Source organism: Cydia pomonella, chromosome 1, assembly GCF_033807575.1.
Source record: "Cydia pomonella isolate Wapato2018A chromosome 1, ilCydPomo1, whole genome shotgun sequence".
NCBI classification, from domain to species: domain Eukaryota; kingdom Metazoa; phylum Arthropoda; class Insecta; order Lepidoptera; family Tortricidae; genus Cydia; species Cydia pomonella.
The window spans coordinates 38926567-38946089 of record NC_084703.1 but is presented as its reverse complement, the minus strand read 5'-3'; the positions used below and the strand labels follow the sequence as shown (position 1 = coordinate 38946089).

Here is a 19523-nt window from a genome sequence, read left to right as displayed (position 1 = left end):
GAACCCTAAATAAGGAAAAAAAAATATTTTTTTCGAGTAGGAATGTAACAAATGTAGAAGGGGCTATTGCTAGGGATAGAAACACGGCTCTGCCAGTGGACTGTCAATTTTGCTTCGAGCCCAATGAACCCATGCATGCAGCAGTACTGTAGAAGAGGACAATAGACAACGTTTTAAATGACCATTTTTTTTTTTCAACAATAGAAATGTCAAGCAATTTTACAACTGAGTCGTTTGATCTACATGTGTAAAAAAATCTAAATAAAATATTTGTTTATTACTAGACCAACCGGGGCTAGTATTTAGTATATGTTATGGACCAAGTGATAAATTGGGCATTTTTCATAATGCCTGGGCATTATGGAAAATGCCCAATTTGAGATGGCAGTTTGATAAAAAATATGCTAATAATTAAATTGTCCGGGCATTGTACATACTGCCTCTCACCTATTGGGCAAAGTAATAAAAACATGCTTCATAATCGAGATCAGGGGAGGGTGGCGCGTTTCGTAACCATGCAGATGCCACTGCCGGCTTGTTCCAGCGTCTGTACAGGTAGTGTCACCAATGTATTGTTTATCATATAAGTACTGTTTGTTTTTCATGCGTATGATATTATGTATATGTAATTGTCTTTGATTTAATTACGTAATACTACTGTTCTTTACTTGCGGAACCTAATTTCTTAAAGCTTTTATCTACTTATATTTTTCTGTACGGTTACCATGAGCTTGTCACTGACCTGACACTGACATATTCGTTAACGTCTGCGTAACTTACTTTATACTTTATACATCTCGCTAGCACTAACATGACAGTACGAGCAAGATGCATAGAAAGTAAGTTAAGCACATGCTAGCGCATTATTTCAGTGTCATGTTATTGACAAGCTCGTGTTAATGCTAGTGCTACTTAAAACTCATGGTTTGAAGATGAACACTAGACAAATGTATATGATAATTCACCATTAGATGATTATATATTATAATATATCATAGTATACGATCACAAAAAATAATTCAACTTTACAACAGTCAAGTAAATAGAGCTGATCTATTGAATTAATATTAACTAGGTATATCACATATTGTACCGAGTGTTGGCCACATGTCACAAAGCGCAATACATTGACATCGCGCGCGGCCAGATGTCCGCAAGGTCTCCGCCTCGTGGCAAATACTTCAACTTCGAGTACGGATTAACAATGAGATAAAAGTTCACACGGATTGCTCTGAAACCCATCAGTAGGTTTACCTATCTATCCCAATTTCAGCCAATAGATATCTGCTCACGTTGTCTACGTTAAACGATTAGAAGCATTGGTTTAAGTATGTACATAACAAAGTTGAACGAAGTGATACAATTTGTTCAGTGCTAAAATATCAATCAAGTCTTACCGATATCATTGTTTCTTCAGTTGTACTCACGTAGAAACTGACTTAAGTTCTTTTTAAAATAGCACATATGTTCTAATACCTATTAAGCACCGTAAGCTTACAACATCTACCGCGAAAAGCAAAGACACGTAGCAAGGCAACACTGATCCTTACACAAGTTATGCAAAATTATTATCATGTGACGTATCAAAAACCGAGCAAAGTATTATTAAAAGTTACATTTGTTCACCCCCGGTTCAAGCTAAGAAGGCACAACGCGTATGGTCCACTACATCGAATAAGATACACTTAGCAACTATCTACCACCAAAAGTCAAAGGATTATATATCGTAGTGTAAATTATTAGCGAGTGTCTGTCCTTCCCGGTTCCGGGTCTTTGTTAAGTACGGTCCAGAAGTAGGCGCCAGCTGTGATCAGGGTTCGGCGCGCGTACGTCTGGCGTTGGGCGATCGATGCGGCCAACAGATTTACATTTTCCGCGGAGGAAATCGGAAAAGTTTGTCACGTGCGTGTGAGAACGCGGGCGGCGAGTACGGCGCGCCCGCTCGCCGAGAGAGCGCGGCGCCGAGTGCCGCCCGCCCTGCCGCCACCGGTCCCGAAGCCCGCCGCGCCGGCAGCCGGCGACCCGCGCTGCTACAACGCTGCTCCCGGCACACTCTCAACCATACCACACGGTTCACACTAATCCAACAATCATAACTAATTGACATTTCCGATCACGTGTAAATATCAAAATACCCGCAACCGCGACAGACTGGATTACCTATTTGAACTGATTAACGCCATGCACGTGTTGTTCATCAATTGGTACGTTTACAATAGACACACAAATGAAACATTACTTGTGACCAAAATCAAAATCATATTAGAATGGATAGTATTGATCAAAATATTTTTTTAAAAATCGTGGGAAAAAATGATAGCAATCCAAATATTCGTGGAAAAGCGGAGGGAATAATCTGCCGTAGCGTCCAAAGAGCAATTTTATGCTGAGGATCATTAAGGTCTCGAATGGTGCGGTACTGTTGGGGGTGGTTAGTGTCGTGGCTGTCGTAAATAGAGGCGCGCGGGGCAGGGACGACGTGAGACGTAGGAGTATCGATTTTGGCTACCCCGCCCTCTCCCCAGTAATGCGACAGTGTGGGTGAGTAGTCCTCGCTCCGAGCAGCCAGCCACGAACGTTGCGCGAGAATACCTCACCATACCGACGAATGCTTTGTTCGTTTCAATTACTAACAAACTTTGCAAAATGAGCCGAAGCGCTCGGTTATCGGTTAACGTCTAGAATGTTACGTTACGAGTCACGGGTACGTCCGACCCGCAGCGTAAACCCCGTAAACTGCTTGCTTAGAGGTGTGCGTAATGCCACGTAATGCGGACCCTCTCCAGATCGATGTTCACCCTCGTCTTATAAGATAATGCCAAGTATTTAATTGATATATATATATACATAACAATAAATGCTGAGAAAATTTTGGATTTTAATGTCCAAGTATTTAAAGGGTTACATGGAAGCTTGATAATAAAAAGTACGAATTACAGAAACTACCATCAGTATTTCAGTTAAACAAACGTCGTTATCATAATTTGCTAGCTAGAGGAAGATAAATGTACATGAGTTTATTCTTTAATTTGTTGTATGGCTTTTTTCGCACCTTGTTAAATAAAGTTTTTAATTCCGGAAGCCACTAGTTGAACTGAGATCAGGTCGATACACATATTACATTATTTAACGTTTGATAGTGACGAAAGGCGGGCCGACCACTTGTGGAGCGAGACGCTTACCCGATGCTATTGGAAAATGGATTTGCTCACATTCACGTTACGTGAATCAGACTTGGCAGGCTTTCGCATAGCCAAAGAATTCGCGATGTGCATCAAATAGAAAGTTAATGAACAATTGCAATTAGCCATAAGGTTAGGTAGCTCTATGAGTCACCTGGGAATCGTGAACTTATCTACAATTAATTTGGTATAGATGGATTAATTGTACCGTGGGGTTACAACCGTGGCAAATACTAAATGTAATCAAGTTGAAGTCTGTCGAGCTGCCGTCTCCGTAAGTCCGTACCCTAATAAAAGCAATCCCGCTGAGACAATGAAATACTATGCCCGTGAAGGCTTCGTGTCCATTTTATCACGGCGGTGTTACAATAACAGGACTCACGCAATCAGAGCGACAGCACCATCATTTTTTTTTGTGACGTACCTTTCATCTAGTTGCTGAAGTTGAGACGGCTGCTGGTAGTTAACACGTCGCCCATAGAGTGAAGCTCCTCCTTCAGACATGTATCCGTCCATGATATCGTTATTTCTTCCTCGATCCATGTCGTTAATGTTTATTCTTCTTAAACAGTCACCATCAGATAAATATCCTGATGCAACTTCCATATCACAATAATCAGGATTCGAAAAACCAGGGCCGTAATTAATGCGATCGCGCAATGCTATATTTTCTCGACCAAAATTAGCTTTAACAGTGTTAGCGTGATGCGGATACGTCGGCGTGTTTTTCTGTGATAGACCTGATGTCCTCATAGGAAGGGTAAGGTGACTATTGTAGCCTCTAAGCAATGGTCTCATAGGCATTACGTTCATTAACGGATTGTCATCTTCGCCAAGTGAGTTGTCACGACAGTGAGACGGTGTGCTAGACCTGCTTTCCCCCTCCAGCTTTTTACTTATGTCTGACAAGTTAGTATTGTGATCAAATGCTGGTTTTAGTCCAGAATTTTCAAGCAATCGTCGTTGTGCTGCCTGTTTTTCGGATATTTCTGCCTCATTAATAACATCATTGATATAAGTTGTATTCATGTCGATTCTCTTGCTAGCTGAGTGGCCATTAGAAGTTGTTTTGGACATTTCAGAGCCGGATTCACTAGAAGGTCGGTATATGACACTACTATCACTTGAGTTTGAATGCTGTCCAGTAGTACTGTGCGTAGAATTTGAATGCAAACTTTCAGACATTTGAGAAGTGGCATTTTGGGTGGCATTATTAATCACAGGCATCGGAGATACAGCAAGCGTTTGTTTTTGTGAAACGTCTTTACTTAAATTCGATTGTTCTCTACTAAATGGAAGTGCACTTACATTGTTTGTAGAATTTAAACTAGAATTGCTTTGTATTGGACTTAATTGACTATTTGTACCCTTGTGTATAATATGTCGTTCATCCTTTGATATTTTGAACGTTCCCTTTACAGCTGCTGTGGGCTTAGGAATACCAGTATGATTTTGTAAAGATACACTTTGTCCCGAGGGTGGCGAAGGAGGATTGTTAGGATGAATTTTTGTGTTTACACTTTCGGTGTTATTTTCACTTTTTTGTTCGCTAAGTTTCATTTGACTTCCTGACAATTTTACCATTTTTGTGTCTACCTTTCCTTTTGAATTCCTTGGATGATCATCAATCTGATTTAATTTAGTATTACTTATCGATTTAGGTGCAGCAAGCTTGGATTCTTTATCTCTTACAGTAAGCTTCGGGCTATTTCGTGATTTATCATTATTATTTGATTTAACATTCGATTTACTTAAGTTGGTGGATGAATCCTTGAGATTTTTAGAGCTAATTAACTTAGATTTTACATTTTTACCAGATTTATCTTTTGATAAAGTATCGCTTTGTTGTCTTATACTTTTAGGTCCTAACAAATTCGAGGTTTTGATATGTGCGTTAGTAGTATTGGATGATTCGTTTAAACTTAAGCTAGAGTCCGATCGTTCACTTTTCGCGGAAGAGAAACCGCTGGAAGAACTAGTTCGCTTGGACACTGCCGTGCTTTTACTGTGTTGTTTCTCATTGTTTGGCTTATCTTTATTGAAAAGTTTCAATTTATCCAGCATAGACTGCTTTGTGGGCGCTCCATTTTGATTGTTCGCTTTCTGGGAATGCGGTTGAGGTTGCGTGAATGAACTAGCCGGGATCTTGCTGCCAGGGGCCAAAAGCGAGGAATTTGGTCGTGATCTGTAAACAAGTAAGTAACAATATTGGAAGCGTAGGAAAATTTATGTTTTTTCTACAATACTTAATAGACTACTGGAGATAATTTATAACTTACCCAGAAGACGACGCAGGTGCTCGTGGTATGAAGCTGATAGCCCCCTGTCCCAGCGGGCTAGTGGAGCGACTGGAGCTCGCTGACAGAGCACTTTTTCCACCTGAAGAAATACACCAGATTACAGTTTATTGTATAACACATTCACAAGTTCGTTGATCACGTTTACCGAACTTATATCAAATATTCGATATTAAAATATCTTTCAGCGCAAGTCTATCATACTGGCTGTGTAAATATTTTAGGTAAACACTCGCGAGATAAGTCGAGAGATTTCGTTTATCATAATGATACAGGTGGTCTGCGCTGCGCCCGCGACGCACTGAACTGTTTTGGAACAAATGTTTTGTCGTCACTCATCAAACTTGTCTAATTCATCAAGAGCTATGTAACCCCTGTGTGCATTTATATTAAAAGGGGAACCTTAAACATTCTGGGGGTCTTCCTACATTGGCTTTCAACTATCGATCGTGGCATACAAAATAATAATTTCGTGACGTCATTTGGTACTTGACAATGATATGGGTGCGCGTGTAACAACCCTAAAGTAGGGACATTATAATGAGCCAATGGTGGCCATAAAAATGGTGTGTTATGGGTTTCTAGTGTTGCTATGTATGTCACGGGCTAGCGTGACTACGACTTTTAACTACAAATTCGAATATAAAAGCTTGGGAATAATCTTTGATTTGCACTTAGACAAATATTTTACTTTTCATGTCATTTATAGTTGTGTTCCTTTTTAGGGTTCCGTAGCCAAATGGCAAAAAACGGAACCCTTATAGATTCGTCATGTCCGTCTGTCTGTCCGATTCTGTCACAGCCACTTGTTTCCGAAACTATAAAAGCTATACTGTTCAAACTTGGTAAGTAGATGTATTCTATGAACCGCATTATGATGTTTACACAAAAATAGAAAAAAAACAATAAATTTTGGGGGTTCCTCATACTTAGAACTGAAACTCAAAAAATCTTTTTTCATCAAACCCACACGTGTGGGGTATCTATGGATAGGTTTTTAAAAATGATATTGAGGTTTCTAATATCATTTTTTTCTAAACTGAAAAGTTTGCGCGAGAGACACTTCCAAAGTGGTAAAAAGTGTGTCCCCCCCCCCCCGTAACTTCTAAAATAACAGAATGAAAAATCTAAAAAAAAATATATGATATACATTGCCATGCAAACTTCCACCGAAAATTGGTTCGAACGAGATCTAGTAAGTAGTTTTTTTTTAATACGTCATAAAAATTAAAAAAAAAATTTTTTTTTTCATCAAACCCATACGTGTGGGGTATCTAGGGATAGGTCTTCAAAAATGATATTTAGGTTTCTAATATAATTTTTTTTCTAAGCTGAATAGTTTGCGCGAGAGACACTTCCAAAGTGAAAAAATATGTGTCCCCCCCCTGTAACTTCTAAAATAACAGAATGAAAAATCTAAAAAAAATATATGATATACATTACCATGCAAACTTCCACCGAAAATTGGTTTGAACGAGATCTGGTGAGTAGTTTTTTTTTTAATACGTCAATAAATTTAAAAAAAATTTTTTCATCAAACCCATACGTGTGGGGTATCTATGGATAGGTCTTCAAAAATGATATTTAGGTTCCTAACATCATTTTTTTCTAAACTGAATAGTTTGCGCGAGAGACAGTTCCAAAGTGGTAAAATGTGTGTCCAAAGTGGTAAAATGTTGAACAAGATCTAGCAAGTAGATTTTTTTTTAATACGTCTTAAATGGTACGGAACCCTTCATGCGCGAGTCCGACTCGCACTTGGCCGCTTTTTCATTTATTTTCGTAATTATCTATAAATCAATAAATTTCGAACCTAAGGTCATCGCGGTGAACTAGGTGGACTAAAGTCGCCAACATCATAATTATCAAAAAATGCGTTTTTGCTTAAGCCAATCTGCTTATTACGAGTATAGCAAAAATGCTATCCTTTAAAAAGATGTCGCTGGACGGCTCCAAGAGTGTTGTGGTAACTTGATTGTCAAATGTTGTTTGTGTCTACGAACGAATAAAAATTATTCCATTCTATTCTAAATGTCAACTTTTGACAACAAGAGTGACCGTACAATGTACGGCGGCGCCTACGGCGCCATTTTATTAAATTAGACGAAATGACCAACTGTTTAAATGTTATATAAAAGGTGTATTTGAGTTAATCTGAATAATTTCAAATGTCGGTTACTTCCCAAAATGGACGAATTAATAACATCATTGATATATGTACGTTGCATTCATGTCAATTCTCTTGCTAGCTGAGTGGCCATTAGAAATCGTTTTCGACATTTCAGAGTCCGATTCACTGGAAGGTCGGTATATGACACTACTATCACTTGAGTTTTAATGCTATCCAGTAGTACTATGAGTAGAATTTCAATGCAAACTTTCAGACATTTGGGAAGTGGCATTTTGGGTACTATTATTAATCACAGGCAAGGGAGATACAACAAGCATTTGTATTCGAGTTATTCCGAAGAATTCCGAATGTCGGTAAATTCAGAAAATGTACTCTTAACTACATGTTGACGTTATGGGTAATATATTCAGTATTACTCGATATTCACGTATAGGGGAGAGCGGGCCTAAAGCGGGTAAGCTAACGGAGGCCTAAATGAATCTTCTGTAACGTATAATGAATTTCATTTTATTTTAAAGAAGAGTTATAACTTAAATATATTTAAGACCAAAAATATTGTGTGATTTTGTACCTAAAACAATAATAAAAACAAAATACACCGCTTTACCCTGGTTAAGCGCTATAAACGAGGACAAACTAATCAATAATCATAGACCTGTTTTATCAGTCTTTTTTTTTTCAAATTTAGGGTATTTTTATATAATTTCTTCAAACTAAGTATGCAGAATTGTATCATAGCAGAACAAGTAGGTACGGTACCCGCTTTGCCCCAAAGAATGTAAAATAATAATAAAACAATACGTAAAGAAAAACGCCCGAGATCTTATCATCTTCTGGAGGAAATAATAAAATAATATTGATTCATCAACATTGTAATGAATATACTAGTTTTCGAATTATTCGATGATAGGTACATATGCATTCATTTATTTATTTTGCTCTTAGGTTATAGCCTTATATCATAACTCTGATGTACGATCAAGACTTAAAAAAACTCGGGAGACTTCACAATTCACGTACCTAATCATTACATATAGCACACTATTGTATCAATTTATATATACTACGGTTATTGACTTAATAATTTCTATAAAATAGATTATAAACTATCATGGTTTTTTGTATTAAAACAGCGACTATCCTCCTCCCTACCGTTCCCTGCGTGTTTATAATTACGTTGATACATGACTTTGTAAAATATATAAAGGTTTAAAAATTACCAACTGTTCATCAGTTCATTTTTTCTGATGATGAAATAAAAACACAAAATAACAGCAATAGCTATAAATGGTTTTATAACGTTTATATTTGTTGACCAACATGAATAATGTACTCTTACTTATGTTGAAACTACTTTTCATAGCACTTTTTCCATTCTGATCTTTGCATTCAAAACTTTTTTGCGAGTTTTTCCATACTATTGCCAATAGATGCCTCCATCTTGCGATATGTCCTACTAGTATGACCATTTGCATTATGAGATTTATGAGTTCGCGCACAGCACCTATATTTTGTGGGATAACAGCCGATTTTTAGCGCTTTTTTTATTAATCCGTAAGCATACGACGACCACAATTAAACTCACTAAAACATTGAAACACATTGACCTTAGATGGGACTTACTCCCCAAAAGTCGAAAAAAGTTTACCCACGCCGAAAATCGTAAAAAAAAACATCACACGAAAATGTTCACAAGTAAATCCGTTGAAAACGAAACAGGTTTTTTAAATGATGCTATTATGTAAAACCAATTGATAGATATATAATACAAACTGTGTTCTGGTTCCAAAGAGTTCCATTTTTATATGTTACATATATTATATACAGTGTAGTTGCAGTAAGTGGCCCATTCCGGGTACATGAGCAGCCCTCGTATGGACAAATTATTCAAAGAAATGTATGAAAATTAATAACTAGCTTGGTACCTACATTTTTGCGCACATAGAGCAAGAACTAAATATTTTAAGCCACTATTCCTAATTTATCTTTCTATTGCAAATCTGATTTGATCGGTTAATAATCGGGTAATAAACTTTGTTATTTTATTCTATCGGTTAATTAATATGTATGATGTTAACATAAATAATAAAAACCTAACTCCAGTATCATGGCCATAGAACCATTTATAAATAATTGAGATTGATACTTACAATAATATTTGAGCACTTGAAAGTTTTCAAAATAACGTTTACTTATTGACAGTTTAAATTTTTGAAATCTTGACTACCGTTTGAATCCAGATTTTATACACTCATATGTAGCCTTTTGTGTAAATGTGCGCACGCGGCGAGTAATGCACCACAACTGGCGAGCAACAAGCATGCTTCCATGCTATAATCTTCAACATATACGAGACTTACAGGTCACTCGACTTTAGCTGTTAACGACTTCACTTAAGGTCCTTGTCGTCTGATAAGGGATACCCTGCACACCCGTCTGATAAAGCTCCGCTCAATTGACTGCTAAGACAATTAACACATGACTCTACACAATGAGGGCCTTGTTAAGTTGTAATTTATTGCCGGAATATTAGGTCTGGCTTATCAAAATTCTATGTAGATTACTTGGGTTCTAATAAATAGTTGATTGAGCGAAAATGAAGCGCATTTTTCCATTTGAGCTAAAACGCTTTCATATATGTCCGGCTGTTCTCTATAAATCACATTTGCAACCGCTTCTCGTGATATTTTGTAAGCAGGTTTGATAAATAATTATTTAAGGATTCTTTTATTGATTCAGGTTTTGGAAATCTTGAAAATTGCCGCGCCGTTGTATTGGGGTTCGTGAGGTCTGTAGACAGGAGACTTTGAATAAAATGACTATTGTTAAAAAAATAAAGCCTCACCTGATTAATTTCTGTCTGTTCTTCTGTGTGTCGTTGACGTACGAGTCGCCACTAACTCTTAGTTTTAGGTGAGGTCCCCACTGTAAACCAGCGCCAAGAATTGCCGCGCGATTATTCTGAGTGGGGGGTCCTATTATAGCGTCCGATTTTTTATTTTATTTAAGCGTGGCTTCTTTTCTGTATGTATAAGTTGTGGCGTTAAATAAATGTATTTTCTTTCTTTCTTTCTTAATTGTTTAAATTTTCAATAGAAACAGAGTAACAGATAGAGCTTATTATATTTACTTTAAATAATTAAGTAATTAATTACACGCATTACATATCTTTATTTATTTTACAAAATTTAAAAACCACTATTTCATACAGGTGATCGATATCGCTTTAACTAAAGCTTTGCTTAAACTTGTACCGAGTAAATACTTAAACTTGTTCAACCAAGTTGCTAAGTGTTAAGTATTCTAACTCTCCGCGGACTAGGTAAGTAGGTACATATAGTTTGTAAGGTATTAGAAACTGTGCAATATGCGCTGCCAGTAATAAGTTCAATTAGTCTGAATCAGCCCATTTAAGACGTTATAATCCATTTTGCAGTACTCGAGATTAGATTAATTTAGATTTGAATGCAATCCCTTTCTATTCATGTCGCATCTTCAATAGTTCAAAATTACTTAATAGCGTTTTTCAATCAGGATATCCAGATATTATGTAATTGTCTTTCATATAACGGAGTATCATATCCACCACTAGCTATAGGAGAAGGAACATTGTGAGGAAACCTGCGTAAAGAAATTCAAAAGTGTATGTGAAGTCCCCAACCCACATTGGGTCAGCGTGGACTGGGGTCTATAGCCCAAGGCCTCTCGAACACGAGAGGAGGCCTGTGCCCAGCAGTGGGACGTATATAGGCTGAATAATTAGTAAATAAATAGGTATTATAATTAATTATAATTTTAGAAGTAACTTGATGTGACTATATAAATACGTCGATCTCGGTGTAGATCGTGTCATTTACGATGACGCCCGCCTTGACTCGTATTGCCATGTTATTAATAGTTACATTTGACAAATCTGTGCGTCATCGTCACGTCACCGTCCTCTTGACGATGCGAGTAATATTAGTAGGTTTAACTTGTAAGTTGTAACCGTAACTTTAATGGCGTTTTTAATAAAGATGTTACATTCTTAGATTATAATTTGAACAAAACATGTGTACACATTCATATTTGTGGTAGTTAGGTATATGCATAAGTAAATATAATCTGGATAATCGATAAGAAATCGTTTTTTAGCGATAAGACCGCCTGTTGTTTCTAGGTTCTATTTTCCTTTAAAATTTATTTGTAGTTTTACATGTATGTAAAATGTATAATTGTTAGTGCAATAAAGAATATTTACTTACTTAATTACTAAAATGTGTTATAGTATTTCTTCTAATTAACTATGCGACTATTGTCTCCTGGCTGGTTTGACTAAATAACAATAAGAAGTACAATATTACAATATAAATACAATAAATAAGAAATGTGGGTACATGTTAGTTTTATATTGAAATTTTATGTAGCTTAAAAACTACTAATTAAGGAATTGTTAAACGATCATTTTGTTTATAAAAATAGTGTCCTACCTGTATGGACGGGCGTGGCAGGCAGCGGTCTCTTATCGGGCGGGGCTCGCCGAACTGCCGCCGCCGATGCCGGCAGCGGAATGGACGTCTGCAGCACCGACACCTGTCTGTAACAAGCAAGTAAAATGATTAAAAAAAAATTGTAGACAAAGAGGACCAGAAAGACAATTATAATTTAAATTAATTAAGACGCGCCAACTCTTTTTTTGTCTCACTACTAGGTATATCTAAACTGAACGGCTATTATTTTTCTTGTTGTTTGTTTGTTGGTAACTGGTTGGTAAACTTGACCAGGCAGGCTATGAAAACATGAGCGTTCCAATTTGGCGTTAACTCTCGAAATCATTATTTCTGTTAAATGAAATTGTAACTTAGATGTGTTCGAGGTACATATAATTAGTATATTTAGCAAAAGTTTCGCTACTTCCCACTAGATGGCGCTGACTCCGGCGCATACGCGCGCTACCTTACTTTATCCTTTTGCGTATAAGGCGACTACGTAGTGTTATGACCGAATTAGGCTCTTTAATTCAAAGAATTATCCTAAAATTCTTAAACTTCCAGTTTTGCGTAAATAAATACCTAATCGTATTTTTTCTGTAAACGATTTTTGGGCTCCCCTAAACTTTTTTCTTATATGACCTCACATACAAAACAATATAATCTGTTTTGTAAAAAAAGGATAAAATAAAGTAAATCGATAAGTATGGATTTAAAGCTATTTATTATTAAGCAATAGGTAATTCCTTAAACATCCGCTAGATTCCGCTGTTAGACGAATCGTATTTCCTTTCCCATTTCTAATTTAATCACTTAACCAGGAGTTCCTCCGGCACGTCTGCCACTTACTGCTAATTCATTGGCAGGTTTAAATCTAAGTAGGTACAGAATTAGTCAAGAGCTTGGTGCTTATTTCCAGAAATAAAATAGTTACTTAATTTCCCTTAGTGAGAATTCTTCCGCGTTATAAAAGCCATCTCAGGCAGGAATCATGTTGTAAGAACACTATAATTGCATTGTACCTATGATATTCCCTGTAGAATATGATAGTATTTAAGTATGAATGTATTTCTGTAATGTTTGTAATCAGAAGTTTATTATGATTTCTACCTTCTACCATTCTCAATAAAAGTGACTGCGGTTTAATTGGCACGACCAAGCACGAGTCAATAAAAAACACACAGGCCGTTAATATGTACCTTACAATTTTTAATTTTTTTCAATGGTTCATTGAAGTAAGGTTTAATTTTTTTATGAGGAGACGAATCGTTTGATTGTAAGCAATTACCAGCGCTCATAGACACCCGCAATACCAGAGGGGTTGTAAGTGCCTAGAGCAATTCCTAGTTGAGCAACTTTTCAAATCTCGAATTTTTGAAGCTATGTTTCTGTCGCGCTGCAGTGCGTGCGTGCGATAAGGACAACTCTAGCTCGGACTAAAATTCCCACGCAAAAAACTCAAAAGTCGAGCTTTCGCTTTCGACTATTTCCTCCTCCAAACACAACCAACTCCAACCAACCAAGAGAAAGAAATAGTCTATGCCGCTATGTGATTTTCGAGGCGCTGTAAGTTCCTTCAAAATAAAATAACCCAAAAAGCAAAACATAGCGGAACAGATATTGATCTTATTTGAAAAAATCATTGCTCTAGGTTAAAAATCCAGGGAGGAAACAGTTGAGACCGTTTGTATGAAAAAATCGCAACTAGGAATTCCTCTTAAGGTACAGGAGTACGGCAGATATTACTGATCATTATTGACCGTACGTACGATAAACGTAGGTAGTGGTAACATTTCATAACATTCAGTGGTGACACCACTTATGTAACGATAGGTACCTAATCGGTGTTATCGAATTCCCAAAGCGCTTTATATATAGGTAGGTACAAGTATAGTGTTACAATTACATAATCTAACTACTATAACGACAGCGATAGCAATACTTCAATATTCAAATTAACAAGTAAGGCTCTGTTATTATTTGACTGTTAAAAGGCATACTTTAATTAAACGAATGTTAGGTCTCCCTGCTAAGAATCAAGAATTCTTATTAAAGATTATAAGATTTATAAGAGTTGAACCGAACACGTAATGAACTACTAGGTACTTCTTAAAAGATTTATTGCTTGTGTGCCTTCCTTGGCCTTATTGTGAACCTTAGAATTGAATTGGTATGCAAGTACCTATATTAACTCTTATCAAGTTGTCTATTGTCAATGTTATATTGCCGCCCAAGAAATTCACTGTTAAGTTTTACTTCAGTCCATGAGCTATAACTAAAAATGGCAAAAGTATTGAATGTTAAAACGATTCTACATTGACTGATAAAAAAAATCATATTCTTTGATAACATTTGATGATTTTATGTGCGGTTGTTCAGGATTTCCCTATTAATAAATAAGTAGTTAAGATAAAGGCCGAGCCCTCACAGCCCACTGCGCGGCGCTCGCTCGCGCGAACGCGTGCCTTCACGTGTGGCTAACTCTACTGGAGCCCGTATTACTTATATTATAGGGTATGCTGGACTAAGATCGGATCAAGTCAAGATCTTTAGTTTAAAATACTACTTCATCAATTCAGTTTAATTTCTACAACATGGTTTCTGAAATTTTCTAGATTTACCCCATGTGCCACTTAATCGTGTAAATAAGAGTCAGGACAATATTTGAAGTATTTGAAGAAAATAACTTTTTCTCAAAAATGGACGGCAAAGTCGAATTTGCTGGTTAAAAAGAAGTCTCAAAGTGCGTAGTTTATGGTCAATCAAGAATAAAAAAGTTTAAAACATTGCAGTCTCGGTTTCAGTACTGCAATGATGCATACAAACTCCATTATTTGTCGAGAACAAAACTTAAAAAAAAAAATTAAATGGCTATATCAAATGAAGACATATGACCAGTACTTATTATTATACCATTGGTATTGCGACTATTTAGTTGTCTGAAATAGGTTGGCGTATTTTCGGCAAAAAAATATACAAATACACATCTAATTTTTTTATTAAATAAATAAAATAGCGGTAATGCACATGTTTTCAATTATTTTTACTTTTTGTGACAATGTATATGAAAGGCTGGAAGTAGCTACTACCAGAACCAGATGAATGTACTTGTAGAGAGTGCCCAGCTTATACCTGGTGGTTTACAATAGAAAAGGACCTCAAGAAAGACTAATAGCTAGAACCAACAACTAACTGACTGTTTTGGCGCAGAAGAGTCCGGAGAGCTGACCCCAAATAATGGGAACAGACAAGGATGAAAAAAGAGTTCGTTCTGATGTAATGTTACCTACCCGACAAATGTTCTTTTTACTCGGCTACGGCAAAGCAAAAGGAGGGTTCTGATTTTGACCGGAATCTGTTCCCTCACATAACTTCATAAAGTATTAATTATTCGTTTAACTATTTAAAATCCCCAAATCATCAAATTGATATAATTTACGTAACATAAAGCGACTCCGTAGTTTGTGTAATAAAGGAAAACGGATTAATCCTAATAAGGCCTAGTTTCCTCTCTGGGCTGAATATGAATAGTCTGATGGTAGTCGCTTTCGTAAAAACTGGCGCCTACGCGAATTCTCGGGGTAAGTTGCCAAGCGGACCTCAAGCGCCCATGAGCCGTGGCAATAAGCCGGGAGAAACGCTAGGAAGGAAAGAGGAGTTATTCAATTATTCCCTTGATGCAGTGCAGGGCAATACCTTGACTGTAACATGCATGCCAACACTATTAACTGTTATAAGTTTGTTGTAACTTGTTAGGACGCAACAAAGCTCGAGCTCCATTTCACTGTAACATTATTAATTTGAGCTAATACACTCCAGAGTGCATGGCGACACAATACACGTGAAGCGAACATCGAGTTGTGAGGCGATTATACTAGTTAGGTCGGTCGGTAGCCGCATGAGGTTGGTATATCGGTACGTCGGTCGGTATATCGGTAGGTACGTCGGTAATTGCCACAATTAGAGTTTGTTTCCGTGGTCGGACAAAATGTGTGTGGTGCGCTAAAAGCGATGATCGCGTTCGTGTTCGTAGTGTGCGAAAATGTAGTTTAAGGGTCTGTTTCACAATGTCCGAGTAAAGCCCTGAAGTTACTTGCCACTTATCTGTCTTGCATCCGTATTTCCATTTGATTGGCCAAAATCTTAAAATCGAATCAAGTGTGATCGGTGAGCCAATTTTATTTTTGCGTCTACACCACCTGATTGGACCAGGAAATTTAATCAGATTGGGCGAAAATTGTCCCATCTGGACTGGCCTTCACTGATCTTGTACAGAAATTTACCTAAATCTCTGTTTTGGGTATATTGCTGGGAAAGGATTACAGTCGGCGTTTTAGTCTTAGCAGAGGGCCTATTGGTTATTGGACATCTGTGGACTTTCAATAACTTATGTCCCATAGTCGCCAAGTGACACGTACAGCTAATAATTAACATATATTAGTGCATTTAGTTGAGAATTTTGAGTGAATTCCACTGTGAAGTGGTGCCTAGGATGCCGTTATTAAACGTGGAAAACATAAAAAAAACGACTATTAAAACCTATAAATTCAATCACTTTTTCAAAGGTACGAACTTCCAAATTGTTCTCATATGTGTCAGCCAAAAACCCGTATCGAGGATGACGGGAGGTTCCGGAGCCGTCAGTTCCTCCGGAAATGGATGCTGTCGAGCCCAGGCTGTGATGGCGGCACATGCTACTCGAGTAACGATTTCAGAGCTCCATTAAAGATTCAATCTATATATAAGGTTTAAGGTTTAAGATCATTTAATCTCATTAAGAATTTTTACAATTCACTTGCACGAGATAAAACATTAATAATGAAAAGATTATAATAATATGGATATGAGCGTACAGGCACTAAATTATAACATTTTAAAACGTAAAAAAGGGGTACCTGATCAAACAAACATTTATTGACCGCGTGCTTTCGAAAATGCATGCAACTATATGCTATTTTGATACCTTTTTCTTTTGCAGTACTGTTTGGAATAATTAAACCGGATATCTAATTACGTGTATTATGAATTTCAAATACATCCCGACGCGTGACGTTTTGAACCCTTTACAGCGTTCGTGGTCAAACGGTGGACTGACTGACTGGTTTCTCGTCCTGTCGGTCAATAGCATTTTTATTAAAAAAAAAACTTATGTAAAATAAATAAAAGAAGATAACCCACTCATTGACGACCCTATAACTCTCGGTCTAGTGATGGTAAGCTTCTTCGTAACTTCGTAGGCAAAAAGCTCATAAAAGCACTTCATCTCTAGAGATAAGTACACTGAAATCAATGAATCTCAAACATTTTTTTAAAGATCTGTAAACACCTCTTCATCCCCCTTCACATTGTTAACGCACACACCTCTGATCAAAGCTACTGGTACATTTTGCTTTTACGATATTGATGAAATGTTTCTTGCCGTAAAACTCTACGGAGCGTGACTTAAATCAATTTCGTCTTTATTTTTAGAATGTTCGATCGTCGGCAATGCTCTCAACTTTATAACTTTTACACTGTTGGACAAAGATATTCTTAGATTGAACTTTTACTTTTAAATTTTGGTAATTATTTAAAAGATCAAGGTTGAATGAATAGTTTAGGTACCTATTCATCTATATTGTACAGGTAAGTAAGCTATCCGAAATAGCAATCTACTATTTCCTCGTATACGTACGCTACACTTTTGATTACCTATGTAATCCAGTAAAAGAAAATGAAAAGTGACTATGAATGTGAAATTTACTTTAATCATTAATTTTCACTTTCCTAGCATCTGATGTACTGGTTCCAGAAAATACTCGCCCGTGAACAAAAACTTTCTTCGTCGCATCGCTTCCTACCGATCGCCGATGGTCTGACAGTTGCCTTAACATTAACACATGTTCAAATCAGTCTTAGTGTCCGTTTAAACAAACTTTTTTTTTGTACTACGTCGGTGGCAAATAAGCATCCGTATGCCTGAGGGTAAGCAGTCTTCGTAGCCTATGTACGCCAGAGGAGTTACATGCACGTTGCCGACCCTAACACTCCGCACCCTCATTGAGCTCTGGCAACCTTAATACTCACCGGCAGGAACACAACTATGAGTCGGGCCTAGTGTTATTAAACTATGGAAATATAAATTCAAAGTTGTATGTGAAGGTCCACAAAAGCGTGGGGACTATACCCTAAAACCTCTCGCACATGATAGGAGGCTTGTGTCCAGCAGTGGGATGTGTATAGGCTAAATTATTACACTATATGGGAACGTAAAACAAGGGCCCTTCCATACATACCTTCGAACCTCAGGCGACGTGGGCAAACTCCTCGATTTCCGACTCTTGGCATTGTGACGTGGGTGCCCTGGACCCGAGCTGGTGTTTCCCATAGCTGATCACTTATTGTCTACGTTCACTGCACATTGTAGTGCAATACGCATAATACATTCGATTTTCCACAACAGTTTGATTGGTTAACACTGTCACGAAACTAGGGTCATTTCAGTTGTCTCTTATTGGTACGTACTTACACACATAATAAATAGTATATTAGTAACTGGCCATTGGTAGACATGACTTTTAGCTGTAATAAAACGAATAAAGTTTACGAATAGTCATTAAGGTATGTCAAAGCTTGAACAACATAAATAGGCGCATATATTCGTATGCTGCGAGGCAAGTAGTGGTAAACTTCGTGTTCTTGAAGATTTGTTTTTGTAATTAATATATTGTGCTGGGGCTAAGTATTAATTTACCGGGGTACTCAAGAAATTTTTATTCGACTACCTGGGAACATTACTCACGGTTATGCATAAAGTTAGTTTATCTTACAAGATACGTAGTACGTACCTTACCTAAAGTACCTAGCTCTATTGTTTGCTATTTCAATGTACCCCAAGTCTTACTGTACAAATTAACGTTCGCAACAATAAACAGTTGGACGCTTGCTGTGCTCTTAGATATTTAGTGATTCGGCATTTGAATAGTTAGGTACCTATAAATTCTGTTGTGACTTAGGTACCTACTGGTATTTATTGCATCGGTGTAGGCACGTACGGCAGTCGGAGCATAATTTACCTTTGACATTGTATTCAAAATTAATCCTTATTGATATATAATTAAGGTAGCTTAAAAAATAATCATGTTGAGTAAGTTACGAGCCCGAAACCAGAACCGGCCAAAATACCAGCGGTCGCCGAAGCTTCGGACATTGCAAACATTCCTTATGCGAGTCTCATTGGACCACGGGCACCACGGTATTGTCCTTGGTTATTCTTTTTAATTAAACCACACTTTAAAACTATTTAAAAGGTTCAAATAATTTGACGATGACATATAAAATAACAGACAGACGTAATAAAGCGCATCAGTAGGTACGAGTATTAATTATATTTAAGTGAATGAAATAAATTGACAATGTTAACTTTGATCAGCAATGGATGGATAGAAAAAGGGGATGTGTAATG

At 37.1% G+C, this 19523-nt stretch overlaps 1 protein-coding gene across 6 annotated transcripts in view; it reads right to left on the bottom strand.

Moving 5' to 3' along the window:
* LOC133522649 (protein sickie) overlaps positions 1–19523 on the bottom strand; it is a 268242-nt gene that overhangs the window by 77249 nt on the left and 171470 nt on the right. For 5 of the 6 annotated variants that reach the window (XM_061858067.1, XM_061858046.1, XM_061858037.1 and 2 more), the window contains exons 4-6: positions 12080–12186; positions 5462–5561; positions 3607–5367 (exon numbers count right to left, since the gene is read on the bottom strand). In XM_061858067.1, coding sequence (XP_061714051.1) covers positions 3607–5367; positions 5462–5561; positions 12080–12186 — 1968 coding nt within the window. Of the gene's footprint in view, positions 1–3606; positions 5368–5461; positions 5562–9760; positions 10017–12079; positions 12187–19523 lie in introns of those variants that run through there. The other variant, XM_061858075.1, reaches the window with a different exon arrangement.